Raw genomic sequence first — 20,358 nt, 5'->3', positions numbered from 1 at the left:
GTCATCTTACCCTTTTGACGTGCAGGTTGATTGACAAGTGAAACTGGACGAGAAGGGGAGGGTGGCCCATAGGTTGCAATAAACGAAATGACCACCAGGTGGCAGAAAACACCCAGTAAGGAAAGTCAATGCTTTTAAGCTTCCATAGAATCTTTAAAAACAAAACAAAACTGGGTATTTCAGCCCACCGGCGTGGCTCAGTGGTGAAGCATGGACCCAGGAACCAGGCCATCACAGTTTGATTCCCTGTCAGGCAGGGTACATGTCGGGGTTGCAGGCTCGATCCCCAGTAGGGGAAGTGCAGAAGGCAGCTGATTGATGTTTCTATCCCTCTCCCTTTTCCTCTCTCTAAAAAAATCAGTAACCCTAACCCTCAATTTTTGGTGTTATTTATAATGTAATAGTTATATATTTTAGGATTAATCTGCATTATCAACATTTAGTGCCTCGCTTTTTTAAGTCTAGTCGACAATCTACAAACAATAAGTCAAACTCTGCTCTTGAGGATCTGCCCACTTAGAGAGGGTAAGTACTGCCTGATCTCAAGCAGCCCCATGTGATGTCACTGACACAGAGCTGGAAAGAGATACCCTATTACCTAGCGTTCCCATCAGTCAGATAGGGTAGATGTAAACAATCTCAAAAGCACAGATCAAGGGTCAGTAAATAATAGCCTCTGGGCTAAATAGGGCCCAAGCCTTGTCTGTGAATGGCCTAAGAGTGATTCTAGCTAAAACTGGTTTGGCTCAGTGGATAGAGCGTCGGCCTGTGGACTGAAGGGTCCCAGGTTCGATTCCGGTCAAGGGCATGTATCTTAGTTGCGGGCACATCCCCAGTGGGGGGTGTGCAAGAGGCAGCTGATCAATGATTCACTCTCATCGATGTTTCTAACTCTCTATCCCTCTCTCTTCCTCTCTGTAAAAAAATCAATAAAATATATATATTTTTTAAAAGAGTGATTCTACATTTTGAAAGTGTCGTATAAATAAATAAATAGCCCTGGCCAGTGTGGCTCAGCGGTTGAACACCATCCCATGCACCAAGAGGTCACTGGTTCGATTCCAGGTCAGGGCAGATGCCTAGGTTGCAGGCTCCATCACCAGCAGGAGGTGTACAGAGGCACCGATGGACGTTTCTTTCTCCATGTCCCTTCCTCTCTCTTTTTTTAAAAAAAATAAGTAAGTAAAATAAATAAATAAATAAATAAATAAATGTCTATGCAACAGAGACCATATGTGGCTTTCGTCTTACTAACGAGAGCAAAAACATGAATCCGAGTTCATGGTATCGGAACTACACTTACTGGGCAATTCCAAACCATAGGTAGATTGGTTACAGATACAACAGTTTAGCAACCATCGACGAATGCATTCTGAGGAAAAAAAGTCAATGGGCTATAGGGACAGTATCAAGTACAACAGAGAGTTTTGCCTATTTTGTTGATGTTCCTCCATTGTGTTATTTTTTCTATGTGCCCCCTATATTATAATTTATAGTAAGTGTATGTACTCTGCACGAATGCACAATTCATGTGTGTTGACCAGTGCTTGTCACAGGCCCAGTACAGTGGCTGAATAATAATAATAATTATTATAATTATAATACATGCTGAAACCGGTTTGGCTCAGTGGATGGAGCATCGACCTGCGCACTTAAGGGACCCAGGTTCGATTCCGGTCAAGGGCAAGTACCTGGGTTGTGGGCACATCCTCAGTAGGGGGTGTGCAAGAAGCAGCTGATCGATGATTCTCTCTCATCGATGTTTCTAACTATCCCTCTCTCTTCCTCTCTGTAAAAAAAATCAATGAAATATATATATTTTTAAAAATAATAATAATAATACAGCCCCCTTCCCACGGGTCCCTTGCCCCTGAACCCTCTCTGGCTCCACCTTGTCTGGGAAGTGATCGCACAGGCTGTCCTGTCCATCCCCAAGCCTTTCCTCACTCTCTTCCCTCGGGCAGGATGGGGGTGGGCGCGCTCTCAGAGTCGGTGGCGCCCAGGGCCTCGTGCACATGCGCCCTGGGAGCCGTTTCCCGCCAGGAGAGCTGACTTTCGGGCACATGTGTCAAACACAAGGCCCTCGGGCCAAATCCAGCCCACCAGGCCTTGCAATGTGGCCCGCACCGCGCTGTCATCACTGCACTCCGCTGTCAGTTTATGACATTGTCGGTTTATGACTGTTCAGTAAACCATTCGGCCCGCGATTTAGGCTGGATTTTAGATTTTGGCCCCTTCTCTGATTGAGTTCGACACCCCTACTTGGGGAGTTGACCTTGATGTTTCCTCTGCACCAGGCCCCACACCCTGTGCCCGGTAAGGCTCTGAGGAACCGCAGCTGAGTGGCACAAACCTGGAAAAGGGAGTTTCCCGAGCCTCCCACCCCCCTCCCCCTGCAAAGGCAGGGAGGAACCGCCTCATCACCCACAGAAAGCCTCACCCAGGGCGCGTCCCACAGGCCCAGGCAGGAAGCAGCGTGGCCCAGCGCGGGAGGTGAAATGCAGGCGCTGTCCGGGTCTGCCTTCAGCCTCAGACCCTCTGCGGGGGGCTTGAGGCCCTGGGGGAGCCCTGTGCCCCGCCAGCATCTTCTCCGGACTCCTTGGTTCCAGGCGGCGGGACTGAGCGGAGGGTCGCCGGTGGGAAGGGTAAAGGGGAGGGGCTGGGGGCCGAGCATGGAAAGGGGGCAGGAGCAAGGAAATGCCATAGGGCTGAGGTGCGGGAGCCACAGGCCTGGACTCAGGGCCCAGAGAATCCTGTCGGGGCATGTGACTTGACAAATGTCCCTGGAACTCGTTCCAGCCCATACTTGAATTCCAAAGGGGGCTATCTGATTGGCTGAGGTTCCCTTTGCCACAAATGCTCTTATCAGTCTGGCCAACAAGTGACCCTGTGGATGGATGAATGGATGGATGGATGGATGGATGGATGGGTGAACAGGATTTTCTCCTGGCCTCTGGGCAGACTGACTCGCACCCTCTTCCCCAGGCTTCCACACCCCTGCCTTAGCTGCTGACCCCAGAGTCAGTGTGCATGGAGCTGTTCTCCAGAGGCAGAAAAGTTTGCTCTCACTCTCTGTCCCCGCTCAGCAGCTGCATCTGGAAGTGGCCACGGGGATCTGAAGTAAGTCCTCCTCCAGCAGAGAGATCGGATCCTGTGTCTATGTTAACTCCCCTCTCTGTGCGTGCTCAGCACAGTGATTTACATACAGCAAGTGCTCCTGGAGTCAAATACAGAGCACTGATGGATCGCCTACTGATTGTCAGGCACCGTGAAATAAATAAATTTAGTTCCTTTACTAAGAACCTAGCGTGTGCCGGAGACTGTGCTGGACACACGTAACCTCACAGCAGCCCCGTGGAGTAGGCGCTTACGATTGTACCCATTTTCCAGATGAGAACTACGAGGCACAGGCAGGCCACAGAACCGGCCTAAGCAGCTAAGCTCTGCTTCCAGCCAGGTCTGGCTCCAGAGACGACACATTGAACTGCCTTCCCATGAAGCAAAGTAATATCTTCTGGAGTCAAACAAGGCATTCTGGTGCAGCCATATGAAATCAGAAAAACATTCATGCAAATGAATCTCTCCGACAGTCACCCATAATGGCCGTGCCCCGCCCACCCCTTGGGGAGCCGGGGCTTGGGGACAGAGTGAAGCTGTCACTTCACATGTGGCTGGGGTGACTGTGTTTGAAACACCAGGTCCCCTTCTCTGGAGAGCTTTGGCAGCTGCGGTTCCTGAGGGTAAGGTTGCGAAAGAGCCAACTGTGGGCACGTTTGTGACCTTGGCACCGGGACGTGCAAGCAGGACAGTGCCGTGTCCCGCTCCTGCTCCAGCCCCACGAGGTCCGTGCCAGGCTGGCATCCAGCCCGGCGATGCCGCACGGCTTCCACAGTGCCAGCCCCCAAGGCGGCGTGCCATCCTCTCAGCGAGGCCCGCCCTCCACCAAGCCTCTCATCATAGAAGCCTGCCTGCCCCAGGCAGGACCCGGGCCCTCCAGGGTCCCTCAGCCACCGGCAGCCACAGGCTAGGGGTGATGGCTCCAAAGACCCGCCAGGGTAGAGACACTTCCTGCAGCCCTAGCTGGTCTGGCTCAGTGGCTAGAGCGTCGGCCTTCAAACTCAGGGGCCCCGGGTTCGATTCCGGTCAAGGGCATGGTTGCGAGTACATCCCCAGTGGGGGGTGTGCAAGAGGCAGCTGATCGATGTTTCTAACTCTCTCTCCCTCTCCCTTCCTCTCTGTAAAGAAATCAATAAAATATATTAAGAAAAGAAAGAAAAAAAAACTTTCTACAGAAGCTCCTTTTGTTTCTCTAAATGGCTCCATGTGAGCATGTTTGTGGGCTGCAAGCTTAGGTTCTTGTTAAACATACAGATCCCTGCCCGGCCGGTGTGGCTCAGTGGGTGCGCATCAACCTATGACCCGGGAGGTCAAAGTTCCATTCCCGGCCAGGGCACATGCCAGGGTTGTGAGCTCGACCCCCAGTGGGGGCTGTGAGGCAGCCGATCCATGATTCTCTCTCATCATTGATGTTTCTTTCTCTCTCTCTCCCTTCCTCTCTGAAAACAACAAAAATGTATTTTTAAAAAATACAGACCTCCCCTGGCCCATATTACATCTCAGAAATCAGGCTGGGGCTGGGAGGGGGTGCAGGGTGGTGGCTTGGGGCCCTTTCCACCCACCCAGTGACTCAGGGGCAGGGCCAGGCGGGGAGTCATCCCGATGAATGAGGCAGGTGGTCTGTACTCCCCTCTCCCAAGGGCACTTGAGCTCCGCCCCTCACACACTGGCCCAGACACGCTGGCCTCCTCCCCACCCCCACGCCCCCCCAGCACTCAGACCTCAGTGCCAAGGTCTCTCCCCTCAGGCCCACCCAGCAGCACATCCTGTCTCAGCCGCTTTGTGTCTCCCCAGCAGCCTGTGAGTCACCTCTTCCCGACAGCCCGCTGCCTGTGTAGACAGTAGGTGCAGCATAGGTGGTGGCTACCAAACGCACACACACGGCAGCCCCGGTACCCACAGGAAGGACAGGGACCAGATCATTCTAGAAGGTGGTAGAGGAACCACGCACAACGGAGAGACAGCCAGCGGCAGGCCAGACGTTCATCTGCCCCATTTCACCCGCCTCCCCCTTCCTGTGCCGACACCCCACCTCCCCCCCGCCCCCCAGGCAGGTCCCCTCACCACCGCCCCGTGGAGAAACGAGGCCCCTGTTCCCAGAACACCCTCCATCAGGAACACGAAGCCAGAGGAGTCTCGAAACGTTTATTGTCATTCAAATATTCCATACAAAAAGGGACGTAGCAACGGGGTCAGGGCTTATGAAAAAAAATATCCGAAAAGGCAGGTTTGTAGACATTTCTCTATTTACATCCGGGGCGGGCTCTCCCCGCGTCACGCATCGTCACGCCTCGTCACGCGCAGCAGCTGCACTTGTCGGCGGCGCCTTTGCAGACGCAGCCCTGGGCGCACTTGGCACAGCCCGCGGGGCAGCAGGAGCAGCAGCCTGGGAGAGGGGCAGAGGGGGAAGTCAGCACTCAGCACGGCACCTCCCTGCCCGACGGCGGCCTGGCACAAGCTACACCCCCACCACCACCACGGGCCTGAGTTTCAGAGGGCAGGTGCTGTCCTGAGACCATGGCTAGAACCTTTGGGGAAGGTCCCACCCCCTAGAAAGAGGCTGCCCTGCCATCCTGAGCCCAGACAGGTCACAAAGCTTAAAGAGGCAGTGCCAGGGCCTGGGGGTAGCAGGAGGGGCGATGGAAGTAGGCCCCCAGCCTCCTAGGACCACACAATGAAGGGAGGAAGGTCCTCAAGATGAGGGAGGGGCAAACCCCAGCCCCAGCAGTGCCCTAGGAGGGTCCGGGAAGCTTTGGGCTGACTCTACGGGAAAGGGCGGCACCGGCAGGGGGGGGGAGAGACCACGGTCACGTGTGTGAAGGGTCAGGACACTGGAGGGGTCAAAAGGCTCCATCGCCAGGAGGCAGGGTCCAGCTGGGGCTCCATCTCTGACACTACGTGCTGAGGTCCCTGGACCCCAGGGCCCCGTTTTAGAACGAAGATGTTGGACCCCAGTGCTCTCTGAGCTCTGGTTCTGCTCCAGCGGCCGGGGGAAGTGGGGCAGAGATGCTGGGTCCTTGGTCCTCGGGTGCCTGCTGAGCTCTGGGCTCCCTCCTTAGTCCAACCGCCCGCTCCCCCGGAAGGGCCCTCACACTCACTCTTCTTGCAGGAGGTGCATTTGCACTCTTTGCATTTGCAGGAGCCGGCGCAGGCGCAGGAGCCCCCTGCCAGGAGGAGAAAGAGGAGTGGTGAGATGCCTGATTCAGGAGACACGGCGGCCCATCCACCATCCCTCCCTGCCCCTCCTCCGTCCGGACCCTACGGGGAGCTCCTTTCCCGCTGCGGGAAGTTCAAGTCGCTCTCTTTCCCCCTGGCTTCCCTCAAAGGGAGGAGGTCCCGGGCTCGGGACACAGCCCAGACAGAGGCAGGGGCCAGGGTCCTAGATAGCCTGAACTGCAAACAGGCAACGTCCCCACCGCCCACCAAGTCCTGCCCGGAACACTGGGTCCCAGTCCAGCAGCCCCCCTGAGCCCACTGGTCCACCCTGGAACACAGCAGCCTTGAGCCTGGGGACCCTCCGCGCTCACCCAGAGGCAGAGGGCGACGGGACATGCCCTCAGCAGCCGGGCTGGGCAGGACGCACTGACCCAGGTCAGGACCCACTGCTCCAGCCGACATCCAGGGACCCCCTACGCCACCCTCAGAACCCCCATCTGTGCCCGGGAGAGGGGCATCCAGGGCCCAGTGCCGGGGGGCTTACCGGTGGCGCAGGAGCAGTTGGGGTCCATTTCGATCAGAGGTGAGGCTTGAAATCCCAAAGCGAGAGGAGAGAGGATACTCGTTCGTGTCCAAAACGCGTGGTGGCCTGGACGAGCCCGCGTGCTGATTTTATAGCCCCGAGGAGGCGGCCCGGGCGCAGAGGCCCCGCCCCGATTGCACCCGCCCCGGCCCTGCACCCCGCCCCGGCCCTGCACCCGCCCCGGCCCTGCACCCGCCCCTGCACCCGCCCGCCCGGGGCTCCGTGCCGCCCGCAGCGCCCTGGCCGGGCTGAGCGCACGGGCGGGCCGTGTGCACGGCTCCCCGGGGCCTGGGCCTCCGCTTTTGGCGCCGGATCAGGTGGAGGAGCTGCGGGTACACCGTGTCCCAGCCTGATCACCCCCAGGGGCGCAGCCATCCCTGTTCCCCGAGTTCTGGGAACTCAGCCCCGGAGTCCTAGAAGTCTTCCCCACCCGCTGGCCCGCTCCTCTCTGACTTCCCGTTCACCCTGTGCTGAGCCCGTGTGCAAACCCGGCCTGTGCTCACTCACGTCCCCGGCCTGGCTGGCGGCCTGGAGCTGTGTGCAGAGACGTGGTGGACGTGACCTTCACCCGCTCGCTCCCTGCCCCTGCCTCACTCCCTGCTCCCCGACCGCCCCCCTCCCCCGTGTCCCCCGTCCTTGTTCCCTGTTTACTTGTTCCCTGTTCCCTTGTTCCCTGTTTTAGCAACTCGGGCCAGGCCGGAGCTTAGAGCGACCTCTTCCCCCTTTGTCCCATTCTCCCAACGAAAGCCGCGAATGGGCATATTGTCCTGGTCCTCCTTTGCTGCCTAAGCCAGTGGTCGGCAAACTGCGGCTCTTTGGCCCCTTGAGTTTTTGGGCAAAGGCCAGCTTAGCAGTACCCTAATTAAGTTAATAACAAGGTACCTGCCTATACAGTTTAAGTTTATTTTTTTATTTATTTTAAATATATTTTATTGATTTTTCACAGAGATGAAGAGAGAGGGATAGAAAGTTAGAAACATCGATGAGAGAGAATCATCGATCAGCTGCCTCTTGCACACCCCCTACCGGGGATGTGCCTGCAACCAAGGTACATGCCCTTGCCCGGAATCGAACCCGGGACCTTTCAGTCCGCAGGGCGACGCTCTATCCACTGAGCCAAACCGGTCCCGGCTACAGTTTAAGTTTAAAGAAATGTGGCTCTCCAAAGAAATTTCAATCGTCGTGCTGTTGATATTTGGCTCTGTGGACGAATGAGTTTGCCGACCACTGGCCTAAACTTCCCAGGGTTTGTTCGGCCTAGCGGGTCCACACCCCTCCAGGAGGGAGGGTCCCAAAGCATGGGGTGCAATCTCCCCCTTCTCCCCTCCCTCCAGCTCACCCCCCCCCCCCCCAAGGAAGGAAGCCCCTGGGCTGACCTGGCATAAATAACAGGCAAGAAATAATGTGATTTCCCTTTCGGTGTTCCTGACAGTTACATAAGGCTTAGTCCGTGCCAGTCTTACTGAATCACTTTCCCTCCGTAAACCCTACCAACGCTGAGGGAAATCCCGGGATCACACGTGGCACAGGGAGTGCGGCACAGAGAGTTTGTAAACAGCCCGGTCAGTGCTGGAGTGCCGCCCTGATCCGGTCCCCATCACGTGCCAAACGAAAGAGGAAGAACCTTCTTCCCTCTGGCCCCGGGGTAGGTCCTTCACCGCCTCCCGGTGCCCAGCCGAATCCTGGGGGCGACTACGTGATACCTACAAAAGGAACACACGCTTGTGTGCCTTTGTGGCTCTCTCCTATGTCTAGAAGTAAACTGGTTCTCATTTTCGGTCGTGGTGAGGAGTTTATAGAAATATAGTCAAGGCAAGAGGAACGGTTTAAAAGTTAAGTACACAGCCGAAACCGGTTTGGCTCAGTGGATAGAGCATCAGCCTGCGGACTGAAAGGTCCCAGGTTCGATTCTGGTCAAGGGCGTGTACCCTGGTTGCGGGCACATCCCCAGTAGAGGGTGTGCAGGAGGCAGCTGATCAATGTTTCTCTCTCATCGATGTTTCTAGCTCTCTCTTCCTCTCTGTAAAAAAATCAATAAAGTATATTTTAAAAAAAATAATAAAATAAAAATTAAGTACACAAATAGTGCAGGGGACAGCGGAAATGGTGACCCCTTCGGTGCCTGTGAGGGACACAGTCTGTCTTGCTCCGGCTGTCCACCCCGAGCGCCCATCCTTCTTGGTGGGAGAGAGGCCACCCTCCTCCGGCCACTGGTGTCGTGGTCACGTGGTTGACAGGGACAGGGCAGGGCGGGCTGGTGTGCTTGTCTGCAGGTAGCAACCCGTCTCCTATGCTACGATGATGCTAAAAATCGATTCTTCACATGTTTATTGCGGTTACAAGCGTTGAGTGACGAAATGGGTTTTGTACACTGTCCTTTCAAACTTTTCCCTTTTCTAAATATATGTTTTTATTGATTTCAGAAAGGGAGAGGGAGATTGAAACATCAGTCAGTAATGAGAGTCATTGATTGGCTGCCTCCTGCACGCTCCCACTGGGGATGGAGCCCACCACGCGGGCATGTGCCCTTGATCAGAATCAAACCCAGGACCCTTCAATCCACAGCCCAATACTCTTATCTACTGAGCCAAACCAGCCAGGGCAAACTTTTTCTTAACAATTCACCTTATTTGACCATAGTCGAGATCCGTGAATGTGAGAAACTACAAAGTGGTCCCCCTCCCCCAGTGCTTCAGAAGCAAGCAGCCCGCACAGCGCGTGCCCTGAGGCTCATGCCCTGGCAGCAGACGCCCCTCAGTGACATCACCTTCCTGCCTGAAGGCGCTCAGTTTTGGGGGAGACTCACTGTTCCATCCAGCACTCACCTCTCTGCAGATCCAGCCCAGTCCCCACCCCAGCCCTGCGGGCACCACATTCCTTCCTCTGTCGAACAGGAAAGAAACGGGAGTCAGAGCAGTCTCAACCACTTTATCTTTCACATATTTCACACAGAATAGTGAGGGAATGTGCAAAGGGGTCAGGGTGCACTGAAAAAAAAAAAAAATCGGGTTTGAGCATGCTGCTCTGGTGACACCGGGGAGCAGGCTCTCGGTGGTAGGTCCTATGCTGTAGGTCACTCGCACTGTGCCCGGCATCCTTCCAAATTCACTGCATGTATGAGATCATTCCATCCGAAGAGCCAGACACTATTATTTTCCCTTTTCACAGGGGAGGAGACGGAGCCTCAGACAGGTAATGACACCCAGCGACCAGGGACGCAGCCGGGACTGGCACTCACGCCGGCTGCCCGCAGCATCGTGCCCTCCCCCACCGCCCAGCTCGTGGCATCCTGGCCCGGACGCAGCGGGAGGAGCCGAGTGGCAGTCAGGTCCCTGCGCGCGGCCCTGTGACCTCTCTGGCCTCCTGTTTGCCGCTGTCTCTCAAGACAGGAGACGACAGGACCCTCTCAGAGGCCTCTCGCAGCTCAGAGTAACAAGAGGCGGGATCGAACCCCCGGAGACACCATGTCCCGGGGGCTCCTGGCCGGCCACCCACCCTCCCCAGGGCACGGGGTCAGCCAGGTTCTAACTCCATCTCTAACCTCCGACCCCGGGCAAAGGCTTCAAAACCGAGGAGCCTTTCTCCAGGAGCATGCTGGGAGTTAGAAGGATTCTCTCCGTGGGAATCTCAGTATGGGCATAGCGGTCATCATGGCCTCCGTTTGCTCTGCCCTGGCCTGGCCTGGAGCTGGACACGATCCCTTCTTCCTCAGATGGAGACGTAATTTCCTTTCTGCAGGACTCCCCCCCTCACCCGGCCAGGGAGGGGCGCAGCGGCTGGGAACCGGCATGCCTCCGCAGGCTGGCTGCTGAGAGCCCCAGCGCCCAGGGCACCCAGGGCAAGCACGGTCCTGACTCCGATCCGCTGGACTTGGACTTGACTTTCCCTTTGATTTTTACATCAAATAGCAGCTCCCTCCACAAACAGCCAGCAGGGCCCGCCGCTATTTATGAGTCCCTCAGGGCCTCATGCCTGTCTAGTGAGCAGCCCGCCAGCACCCCACCTGGGCAGACGCAAAGCCCTCCACCTGCAAATGCTCGGGCACCCACCCTGCCCCTTGCCGAGCAGGCTTTCCTGGGCACCTCCCTGCCATTCTCTCCACATCCCTCGTCACTCTGCCAGCTTCCCGTAGCCAAGGGCTGGATTGGGGGGCAGGGGGGTGCAGATATCTGCCTGACTCAGGAGGGACTTCCTGAGATTCAAAGCCAAACCACAACTGGGAGCTCTCAGGGGTGGCAGGTGCCCTGTCAGAGACACGGGGTAAGAACTGTGGTTCCCTGTGGGGGTATGGGGAGGGGGTGCATGGCTCCCAGGCTGTGTGCTCCCTGCACTGGGCCAGTCACGACTTGTTTTCAACTGCTCAGTGCACACTGTTGGTGGAAATGCACACAGCGTTGGTAAATATCTGATTTTATTATTGGTGCTTCATATATTTACTAGAGGCCCGGTGCATGAAATTCATGCACTCAAAGGAGGTTCCTCAGCCTGGATTGCAAGAGGCCACTGGCCAGGCGAAGGGACCCCACCAGTGCATGATGGGGGCTGGGAGGGCTGTGGGAGGTTGGCTGGCCGGGGAGGGACTGTGGGAGGGCTCCAAAGCATGTCTGGCCTGTCTCCCTCAGTCCTGATCGGCTGGACCCCAGCAGCAAGCTAACCTACTGGTCAGAGTGTGCACCTGGTGGTCAGTGCATGTCATAGCAAGCAGTTGAGTGGCCTTAGCATATAGTTAGCATATTATGCTTTGATTGGTTGAATGGATGACTGGACACTTAGCATGTTAGGCTTTTATTATATAGAACAAAATGGGTTTTTTATACTTTCCTTTTATTTATTTATTTTTTTTAATATATTTTATTGATTTTGTACAGAGAGGAAGGGAGAGAGAAAGAGAGTTAGAAACATCGATGATAGTCATCGATCAGCTGCCTCTTGCACAACCCCTACTGGGGATGTGCCTGCAACCAAGGTACATGCCCTTGACCGGAATCGAACCCGGGACCTTTCAGTCCCCAAGCTGACGCTCTACCACTGAGCCAAACCGGTTTCAGCTATACTTTCCTTTTATTGATTTCAGAGTGGAAGGGAGAGGGAAAGAGAGATTGAAACATCAGTGATAAGAGAGAATCATTGATTGGCTGCCTCCTGCTTACTCCACACTGGAGGTCAAACCCATCACCTGGGCATGTGCCCTTGATCAGAATCAAACCCAGGACCCTTCAGTCCATAGGCTGACACTCTATCTACTGAGCCAAACCGGCCAGGGCAAACTTTTTCTTAATGATTCACTTTATTTGACTATAGGTGATATCTGTGAATGTGAGAAACTACAAAGTGGTCCCCCCTCCCCCAGTGCTTCAGAAGCAAGCGGCCCTCACAGTGCGTGCCCCGAGGCTCTTGCCCTGACAGCAGACGCCCCTGTGATATCACCTTCCTGCCTGAAGGCGCTCATGTTGGGGGAGACTCACTGTTCCATCCAGCACTCACCTCTGCAGATCCAGCCCAGTCCTCAACCCAGCCCTGCAGGCACCACATTCCTTCCTCCTGTCGCACAGGAAGGAAGCCAGAGTCAGAGGAACTCAACCACCTTTCTTATCTCTCACGTATTTCACACGGAATAGTGAGGGAATGTGGCAGACAGGTCAGGGTCACTGAAAAAAAAAAAAAAGGCGGGTTTGAGCATGCTGCTCTGATTACATCAGGGAGCAGGCTCCCCCACCCCCCAACCCCCACTTCACGCACAGCAGCTGCGCTTGTCCAACGCTCCCTCACGGATGCAGCCCTGGGCGAAATGGGCGCAGCCCTCGGGGCAGACAGCAGGGGAAAGGAGGGCTCAGAGGTGACTACCAGGCCCCCTCCCTGCCCCACAGCAGGCCTAGCACTGCCCATGAGAACAAAAGAGCATGCTCTATGGAGAAATAGTTAGCAAGACCATCAGGGTTTGGGTTTCACCAGGAGAAAGCTGGCCTGCCCCTTCTGAGCCCGGGACAGGGCCGGGCAGAGAGCCTGCACAGGCAGTGACAGCTTCCCAGGGGCAAAGGCAGACCCATTCTCCTGATCTATCCGCTTCCAACCAGCTCAGAGCTCCCTCCTCCCACTCCCCAGCCCCCAGATTCCCAGGGAAGGGCTCTCCCTCCCTCTTCTTACAGGAGGTGCATTTGCAGTCGTTGCATTCACAGGAGCCACCTGCAAGGAGGAGAAAGACAGGCAGTGAGATGCGTGATGCAGGAGAGACAGCTGTCCCTCACCTCTGCTCCCACACCCCCTCCCCTGGGCAGGGGCCAGCCCTGGGAACTCCTGTCCCACATGGAACAGATGGGGCTGACCCCCTTCTCTGCCCTTCTGCTAGAGAGGGCGGTGCACTTCCTTTGTTTGCCCCCCAGGGATGGTCCCAGGCTCCAGGCCCAGTTAGTTCAGTTAGGCTGAGTCTGGGGGCCAGGACCTCTGTCCTCAGCCCGGAGGACACACTGTTCCCTGCCTCCAACCGGCAGGGACAACTTAGAGTCCTGGACCAGCCGCCCCCGACCACCTGATGGCCCGGAGCAGGGCAACCTCAAACCTCAGGCCTCACTGGGAGGCTGCAAATGCTCGAACAGGATGAGGGCGCTTAGCCAGGGAGAAAGCACAGAAGCTGCTGTCTCTCTCACTCTCTCTCTCTCTCTCTTTCTCTCTCTCTCTCTCTCTCTCTCTCTCTCTTTCCTCCCTCTCAAATACTCCCTCCTCTCGCCTCAGGGCGAGGAAGGGGCCTCCTGAGGTCCAGAGCCGGGGTCCTTACCAGTTGGGCAGGAGCAGTTGGGGTCTATTCCCAGCAGAGATGAGGCAGTGGGTCCAAAGCAAGAGGAGAAGATGCACTTGCCCGGGTGCACCGCGTGGTGGCGCCCAGGAGCCCACGCGCTCCCTTTCCACCCAGAAGAGGCGGTCCGGGCGCAGAGGCCACGCCCCGGCTCTTGCACCCGGGCTCTTGCACCCGGTCCCTTTGCGCCCGCCTCGCGGAGCCGTTTGTCTGTCTGGGCTGAGCGCACCTGGCTGGGCGGGGTGCACTGTTCCACCCGCCCCGCTGAGCTCTGTGCGCACCGCGCGGGGCCCCACCTTTGACCCCTGGTTAATGCCCCGCGGCATGTGTGCCGTGTGGCACACGGTATCCAGCCTCCAGGCCTGACCCTTCTCCATTTTCCACCCGGGGCAGCCACCGCTGATCTCCACGGCCTTCTTGCTGGAACCCAGCCCCTGGGACCCCACCATCTTCCCAGGCCCTGGACCCCTTGCCGCTGACCTCAGGCAGAGAGCCCGCCCGTGTGCAGCACCCCCCCTCCTCTCCCCTTCCTGCGCATGACTTGGCAGGAACAGGGGAGAAAGGGAGGGAGTTGTGTGCAGAGGAACCGTGTGCAATTGGACCTTGGCTTTCCACCTGCATTTCTTCTCCTTGCTCCTCCCCCACCCCCCACATGGGGCCTACAGCCCCCTTTCTGGGGTACACGGCACCTGGCTAGCCCAGGCCCCTGCCTTCTTCCACCCTCCCAGTCTCCCCTGGGGGGATCCATGGACACGTCTGTCAGGTCCTTCACAGAAAACGCTAGTGTTGCCCACAGCCTGCGGGTACACCCCACTCCCAGAGGTCCCCACAGCCTACCTACCTCAGAGGAGGCATCCTTTTAGGTGACGGGAAGACTTCGCTTGGCATATTGTTGTAGGTGATAGATCCCCACATCCTTCAGTTGATGGACAGACGCAAACCCCACCTGCAGCCAGATATACCTGAGCACTGGACCACCAGTCAGCACGTGCCAAATACCCTAAGCCCCCGATTCCTAAGCCCCTAGGTCCCTAACCACCAATCAGCATTAGCTGAGGATCCTAAACCCCGTCCCCTATCCTCCCCTTAAGAGTAGACCCCCGGATTTCTTCCCGCCTCTTTCTCTCTGGAAGCAGCCGGCGGAGGTACCCCTCTCTCCAATAAAAGCCTGTCTCCTGGCATCCCAGTCTCGGTTAATTCTTTAATTAATCTATCAAACTGGTGCCAGGCAGCGAGAAGAGCACCAGGGATAGACTGGTGGGGCCACAGGGGACCTGGGTTCAGCAACACGGGTGCCTGAGTTCTGCTAAGGAAGGGTTCGGAGGATCTTCACAGGACGTTCAGCAGCTTCACAGCTGTGTCCGCTCAGGGTCCGGGTCCCCGCGGATTGATTCGTGGGTGGGTGCCAGGGCAGGGGCTCCTTTTTTCAGTGCAGCTGGTGCCGAGGCCAGCCACTGGTTGGCTGGTCTGGTTCTGCTGCTTCTCTGGGCCTGGAGCTAAAACACAGCTGAGGTCTAGATGTTCTGTCGAGGCAGGAGAGTCAGGGGGTCCCAGCCTCAAGACCAGCGACAGGCGAGGGGAGCGATCATGTCTCCCGCCCCGTCCTTTCCCCCTCCCGGGGCCAGGGAGACTGCAGATGGAAGGGCTGAAGCGATTATGTTATTTTGGAAAATGACAAAAGCTTTTCTGCGAAGCTTCCCTGGAAAATGACATAATCGCTTCAGCCCTTCCATCTGCAGTCTCCCTGGCCCCGGGAGGGGGAAAGGACAGGGCGGGAAAGGCCTGGGGTCCACCCAAACGCGGTGGCAGTGTCCTATCCCAGGGTGCTTATTACAGGAGGCGACCTCTCTCTTCCTGGCGCCGGGTCAGCACATTTTTAATCCCACCCTTCATGGCCGACCCAGAGTGAGGCTTCTTTAAAAAAAAGAAAAAATGTTTTTATTGATCTTATAGAAGGAGGAAAGGAGAGAAATAGAAGCATCGATGCGAGACATCCATTGGCAGCCTCCTGCACACACCCCCATGGAGATCCGGCCTAAAACCTGGGCGTGTGCCCTGACTGGGAACCGAGCCGGCAGCCTTGTTAGTGCATGGGAGGACACTTAACCAACTGAGCCTCCGCGGTGGGCGGGGTCCAGTAACGCTTCTAAACCAACGAGCCTTTCTCCAGGTGCATGGTGGGATGGAAAAGGATTCTCTCTACACGAATGGGCATAGTGATCATTGAACCCCGGCCAGGGGTGAACCTGAGGAGGGGCGGTGAAGGGTTAAAGAAGAGGGGACAAGAGAATACAGTTGGGGCCAGGTGGGACCACTGTGCCTGGATGAGGAAACAGTGACCCAGCCTGTCAGCCAAAATTTTTATAGTCACATCACACCAAGCAAAACACGGGAGGGGAGAGAGGGAGTGATCAGCATATTTACAATGTTCTTGCCAGTTTTTCAAATCTATTTGGTTACTCAAGCTTTGTTTTGGCAGCATTTGCTGCACCTCCCACAGCCCATTAGCTACCTAGGAACAAGGGAGGACTGCAAGGTCAAGCTTAATTGTGCCAGGAGGGCTCTGCCACAGGTCAGTCTGAGGCTTTACCCTTATAGCTGCTCCCTACAGATCAGAACAGCCATCCTGGAGCTGGGACACTATTGATTATTCCTCCCTTAGAGATAAAATCTCCTTTTTACAAACGGGGAAGCGGAGGCTGAGAGAGTTTCAGCGACGCGCACAGGACATGCCATTTGTGGAAAAGCAGGCTGTGAACCAGGCTTCATGGCATCAAACCCCATGCACTTGGCACAGGCTGGCTCTGATGATCCCTTTTCACACAGAGCCTTGCAGGCAAGCATGGTCCTGACTCCCGGGTCCATGTGACTTGTCTTTCTCTTTGATTTCACATCAAATAGCAACTCCTTCTACAAATAGCCAGGGGGCACTAACCGTTGTCCCTAATTACAAGCCACTGCTCTGAACTTCGGAGCCTGACATCACCCTGCACTAATGGGGTTGGGGGTGGGGGTACCTTACCAGGAACCATTCTCAGCCACCCCTCCCTCTACCTGAGAAAAGAAGCCTGGGCCATTTGCTCCAAACCCCCAGGAGCTGGATTTTGGAGGGGGTTTGAGCCTGCCCTCCAGAGGGAGGAACTTGCAAAGATGCAGAGCCAAGTTCAGACTGGGACGGGGGTACTCCCAGTGTGTGTGTCCCACACTCTGGGGGTGTTTATGAATTGTCTTCGGTGCTCCAGGCGCCCTTCCGATGAGCCAGGGGCAGCAATTTCAAATCTCGCATATCTGCTCTCTCAATACGGAAAATGGTCTCAAATCTAAAAATGTGGCTTGTGTTGATCTTTCACACCATTTCATAGGAATTATTATTTTCCAAAATGTAGATCTGGGGTGGATTAGGGGGGAAAGAACTGCTTCTTCACTACAAGGATTTTATTTCATTTTAAAAAATATATTTCTTTATTGATTTCAGAGAGGAAGGGAAAGGGATAGAGAGATAGAAACATCAATGATGAGTTGCCTCCTGCACGCCCCCTACTGGGGATCGAGCCTACAACCCAGGCATGTGCTGTTTGGCGGAATCCAACTGGGGACCCTTCAGTCTGCAGGCCGACACTCTGTCCCCTGAGCCAAACGGGCAAGGGCAGTGGTCAGCAAACTCACTAGTCCACAGAGCCAAATATCAACAGTACAACAATTGAAATTTCTTTGGAGAGCCAAAATTTTTAAACTTAAACTTCTTCTAACGCCACTTCTTCAACATAGACTCGCCCAGGTCATGGTAATTTGTGGAAGAGCCACACTCAAGGGGCCAAAGAGCCACATGTGGCCCTCGAGCCGCAGTTTGCCGACCATAGGGATAAGGCTTCTCCACAAGGATTTTAAAGCCCTCCTCAGAACCAAGCAAGTAAGGTATACCCTATATTCTTCAAGCCTTCCATGCAGTGAGGTACTGAAGTGGGTCCGGGAAGCTACAGAGAAGGAGCATTCTGGGTCGAGAAATTTCTGTGCCATCAGCGTTGCTGTGACCCCAGCGGGGACCCCATATCCACCCAATGCCCTAGAGCAGGGGTCCTCAAACTTTTTAAAGTGGGGGCCAGATCACGGTCCCTCAGAGAGCTGGAGGGCCGGACTATATGAACTACTAATTCCTACTGTAACACCTCGGCTGCACTCACTGCCCAAAAAACCTGGCGGGCCAGATCAGACTCCTGTGGCCCGCGGGCCGTAGTTTGAAGACCCCTGCCCTAGAGCCTCTCGGTGAGGCCACGTGGCTTGTCTGAAGGCTGTTAGGGAACAACAACACTTCCGTCCCAGGCCCTTGTCCTTTCCCTTCCCATTCAGTCCTCCCCCACCCCACCCCCCACCCCCCAGCCCTGGTGGGTACATACTCCAAGGAAAACAGACTCAGAATAAAGCCAACAAACTTTTATTATCTTTCATGTGTTTTCTAGAAATAAAAACGGGAATGTAGCAAACGGGTCAGGGTTGTACAAAAAAAACAAACAAACAGGTTTGTACACGTGGCTCTATTTACAACCGGGGACCGGCTCTCTCTCGGCATCACGCATCCTCACGCGCAGCAGCTGCACTTGTCGGCGGCGCCTTTGCAGACGCAGCCCTGCGCGCACTTGGCACAGCCCGCAGGGCAGCAGGCGCAGCAGCCTGCGGGAGGAGAGGGGCGGCAGAGGTGAGCGCTTGGGGGAAAAGACCAGTGAGAAACCCCCGCCCTTCGCAACAGGGGCCGCGGGGGAGGAGGTGCCCCCCTCCCTGGGGGCGCCCACTGCCCTGTTTCAATGCCCCTGGGGGCGCAGGGCATGCAGGGTGGGGGCGGGAGGGCACGCAGGGAGCAGAAGAGAAGACGGCACTCACTCTTCTTGCAGGAGGTGCATTTGCACTCTTTGCATTTGCAGGAGCCGGCGCAGGTGCAGGAGCCACCTGCAAGAAGAAAAATAGATGCGAATGGTCCCCGGATACGCAACTGGTGAAGCTCCACCACGAACCCAGATCCACCACGAACACAGCTCCACCACCACCCGTCAGTGAAACGGGGGACCGAGGAGAAACGCGCGCCGTCCGCTTTAAGACCTGTTAGCACCCGGGACCCAGAAGAGCAGGACATCCCGGCACCCCCGGCCCAGCCCAGGCCGCTTACCGGTGGCGCAGGAGCAGTTGGGGTCCATGGCGAGCTGAGCGGCTGCGGTTCGGAGGACAGAGGTGACACGGAGACTGGAAGTTGCGGGAGGCGCTGCGGAGCCGGGCGCGGAGGCGCCTTTATAACGGACCGGCCGGGGCGGGTGCAAAGCCCGAGGGGGGTGGGGCCGGGCGCAGCCTGCACACGCCCCCCGTGAGTCACCGGCGGCGGCGGGCGCACCGGGCGGGCCGGGCGCACCGGGCTGTGCACACGGTCCCTGCGGCCGCTGCCCGGAGCCTCCCCCCGGTGCGTGCCGGGCCGCCTCGCGCCGGTGGGGCCGGGCGCAGAGCTGTGAGTAGGCGATCAGGAGATCAGGACGTGCAACCAACCAGCACCCGGCCCTGACCTCCCAGCACCCGGCTCTGACCCCCCAGCACCAAGCTCTGACCCCCCAGCACCCGGCTCTGACCTCCCATCTCCTGGCTCTGACCTCCCAGCACCCGGCTCTGACCTCCCAGCACCCGGCTCTGACCCCCCTGCACCCAACTCTGACCTCCCAGCACCCGGCTCTGACCCCCCCAGCACCCGGCTCTGACCCCCAGCACCTGGCTCTGACCTCCCTCTGTGACCCCCCCAGCACCCGGCCCTGACCTCCCAGCTCCTGGCTCTGACCTCCCAGCACCCGGCCCTGACCTCTCACTGTGACCCCCCAGCACCCGGCTCTGACCTCCCAGCTCCTGGCTCTGATCTCCCACTGTGACCCCCCCAGCACTCGGCCCTGACCTCCCATCTCCTGGCTCTGACCTCCCAGCACCCGGCTCTGACCTCCGGCTCCACTCCCTTCCCACACCCAAGTGCCCCTACTCCCCTACTTGAACTTGAACTTGGTGAGAGAGCCTGAAAGCTCACTTTGGGGGTTCTGCTGGGACAAATGATCCGTTGGAAGCCAGAACAGATGACTCACAATGCTCTGTACGTGCCCAGGCTTCATAGCTGGGTGGCATCATGTTAAACCCGTGGGACCGTTATTGACACAGCTTGCCCATTGTATACCCAGCGCTTTGGCATGTATAGTCTTCCCGTTCTGTGGGGGCTCTCATTTCACCAACACTGGGAGGCAGGGACTCTGTCATTCCTATTTTTAAAGGGGAGGAAATCACACCGGCTGGTGTGGCTCAGTGGTTGAGCATTGCCCTATGACCCAGGAGGTCATGGTTAGGCTCCCCTTCAGGCACATGCCTGGGTTGCAGGCTCCACCCTCAGTGTGGGGAGGCAGCCAATCAATGATTCTCATCACTGATATTTATTTTCTTTTTAAAAAATATTTTTTATTGATTTCTCACAGAGAGGAAGGGAGAGGGATAGAGAGTTAGAAACATCTATGAGAAAGAAACATCGATCAGCCGCCTCCTGCACACCCCCACCGGGGATGTGCCCGAAAGCAAGGCACATGCCCCTGACCGGAATCGAACCTGGGACCCTCAGTCCTCAGGCTGATGCTCTATCCACCCAGCCAAACCGGTTTCGGCTTTTTTCTTTTTTTTTAATGTATATTTTTTATTGATTTTAGAGAGG

At 56.5% G+C, this 20,358-nt stretch overlaps 2 protein-coding genes and 1 long non-coding RNA gene across 3 annotated transcripts; all 3 read right to left on the bottom strand.

Moving 5' to 3' along the window:
* Window positions 1–5,248: 5,248 nt before the first annotated feature.
* LOC311633940 (metallothionein-1E-like) lies at window positions 5,249–7,006 on the bottom strand. Its single transcript, XM_084906949.1, has 3 exons — window positions 6,818–7,006; window positions 6,216–6,281; window positions 5,249–5,503 (listed from the first exon to the last, which is right to left on the bottom strand). Exons 1-3 carry the CDS (start codon window positions 6,843–6,845, stop codon window positions 5,412–5,414), a joined length of 186 nt encoding a protein of 61 aa, XP_084763075.1. The 5' UTR covers window positions 6,846–7,006; the 3' UTR covers window positions 5,249–5,411.
* Window positions 7,007–11,733: 4,727 nt separating this feature from the next.
* Window positions 11,734–14,956, bottom strand: LOC311633941. Its single transcript, XR_014797022.1, has 3 exons — window positions 14,488–14,956; window positions 13,001–13,039; window positions 11,734–12,504 (listed from the first exon to the last, which is right to left on the bottom strand). It is a non-coding gene; the product is annotated as an uncharacterized lncRNA (long non-coding RNA).
* A 3,106-nt stretch (window positions 14,957–18,062) lies between these two features.
* Window positions 18,063–19,077, bottom strand: LOC311633132 (metallothionein-1E). The gene is made up of 3 exons (XM_084905383.1): window positions 18,805–19,077; window positions 18,522–18,587; window positions 18,063–18,314 (listed from the first exon to the last, which is right to left on the bottom strand). The coding sequence occupies exons 1-3, from the start codon at window positions 18,830–18,832 to the stop codon at window positions 18,223–18,225; spliced, it is 186 nt and encodes a 61-aa protein (XP_084761509.1). The 5' UTR covers window positions 18,833–19,077; the 3' UTR covers window positions 18,063–18,222.
* Between the last annotated feature and the right edge of the window lie 1,281 nt (window positions 19,078–20,358).

The sequence above is a fragment of the Pipistrellus hanaki genome (genome assembly GCF_964339955.1).
Source record: "Pipistrellus hanaki genome assembly, chromosome: 15".
Classification (NCBI taxonomy): domain Eukaryota; kingdom Metazoa; phylum Chordata; class Mammalia; order Chiroptera; family Vespertilionidae; genus Pipistrellus; species Pipistrellus hanaki.
Note: the sequence above shows the minus strand (reverse complement) of the source record. Positions and strands in the feature narration are given on the sequence as shown.

What these genes read in the sequence shown, in the direction of transcription:
- LOC311633132 (XM_084905383.1), bottom strand. Translation starts at nt 18,832, where the DNA reads ATGGACCCCAACTGCTCCTGCGCCACCG. An exon ending in CAACTGCTCCTGCGCCACCG is followed by an intron (nt 18,588 to 18,804) that starts GTAAGCGGCCTG and finishes TTCTTCTTGCAG; the next exon opens with GTGGCTCCTGCACCTGCGCC. An exon ending in ATGCACCTCCTGCAAGAAGA is followed by an intron (nt 18,315 to 18,521) that starts GTGAGTGCCGTC and finishes CTCCTCCCGCAG; the next exon opens with GCTGCTGCGCCTGCTGCCCT.
- LOC311633940 (XM_084906949.1), bottom strand. Translation starts at nt 6,845, where the DNA reads ATGGACCCCAACTGCTCCTGCGCCACCG. An exon ending in CAACTGCTCCTGCGCCACCG is followed by an intron (nt 6,282 to 6,817) that starts GTAAGCCCCCCG and finishes TCCTCCTGGCAG; the next exon opens with GGGGCTCCTGCGCCTGCGCC. An exon ending in ATGCACCTCCTGCAAGAAGA is followed by an intron (nt 5,504 to 6,215) that starts GTGAGTGTGAGG and finishes CCCCTCTCCCAG; the next exon opens with GCTGCTGCTCCTGCTGCCCC.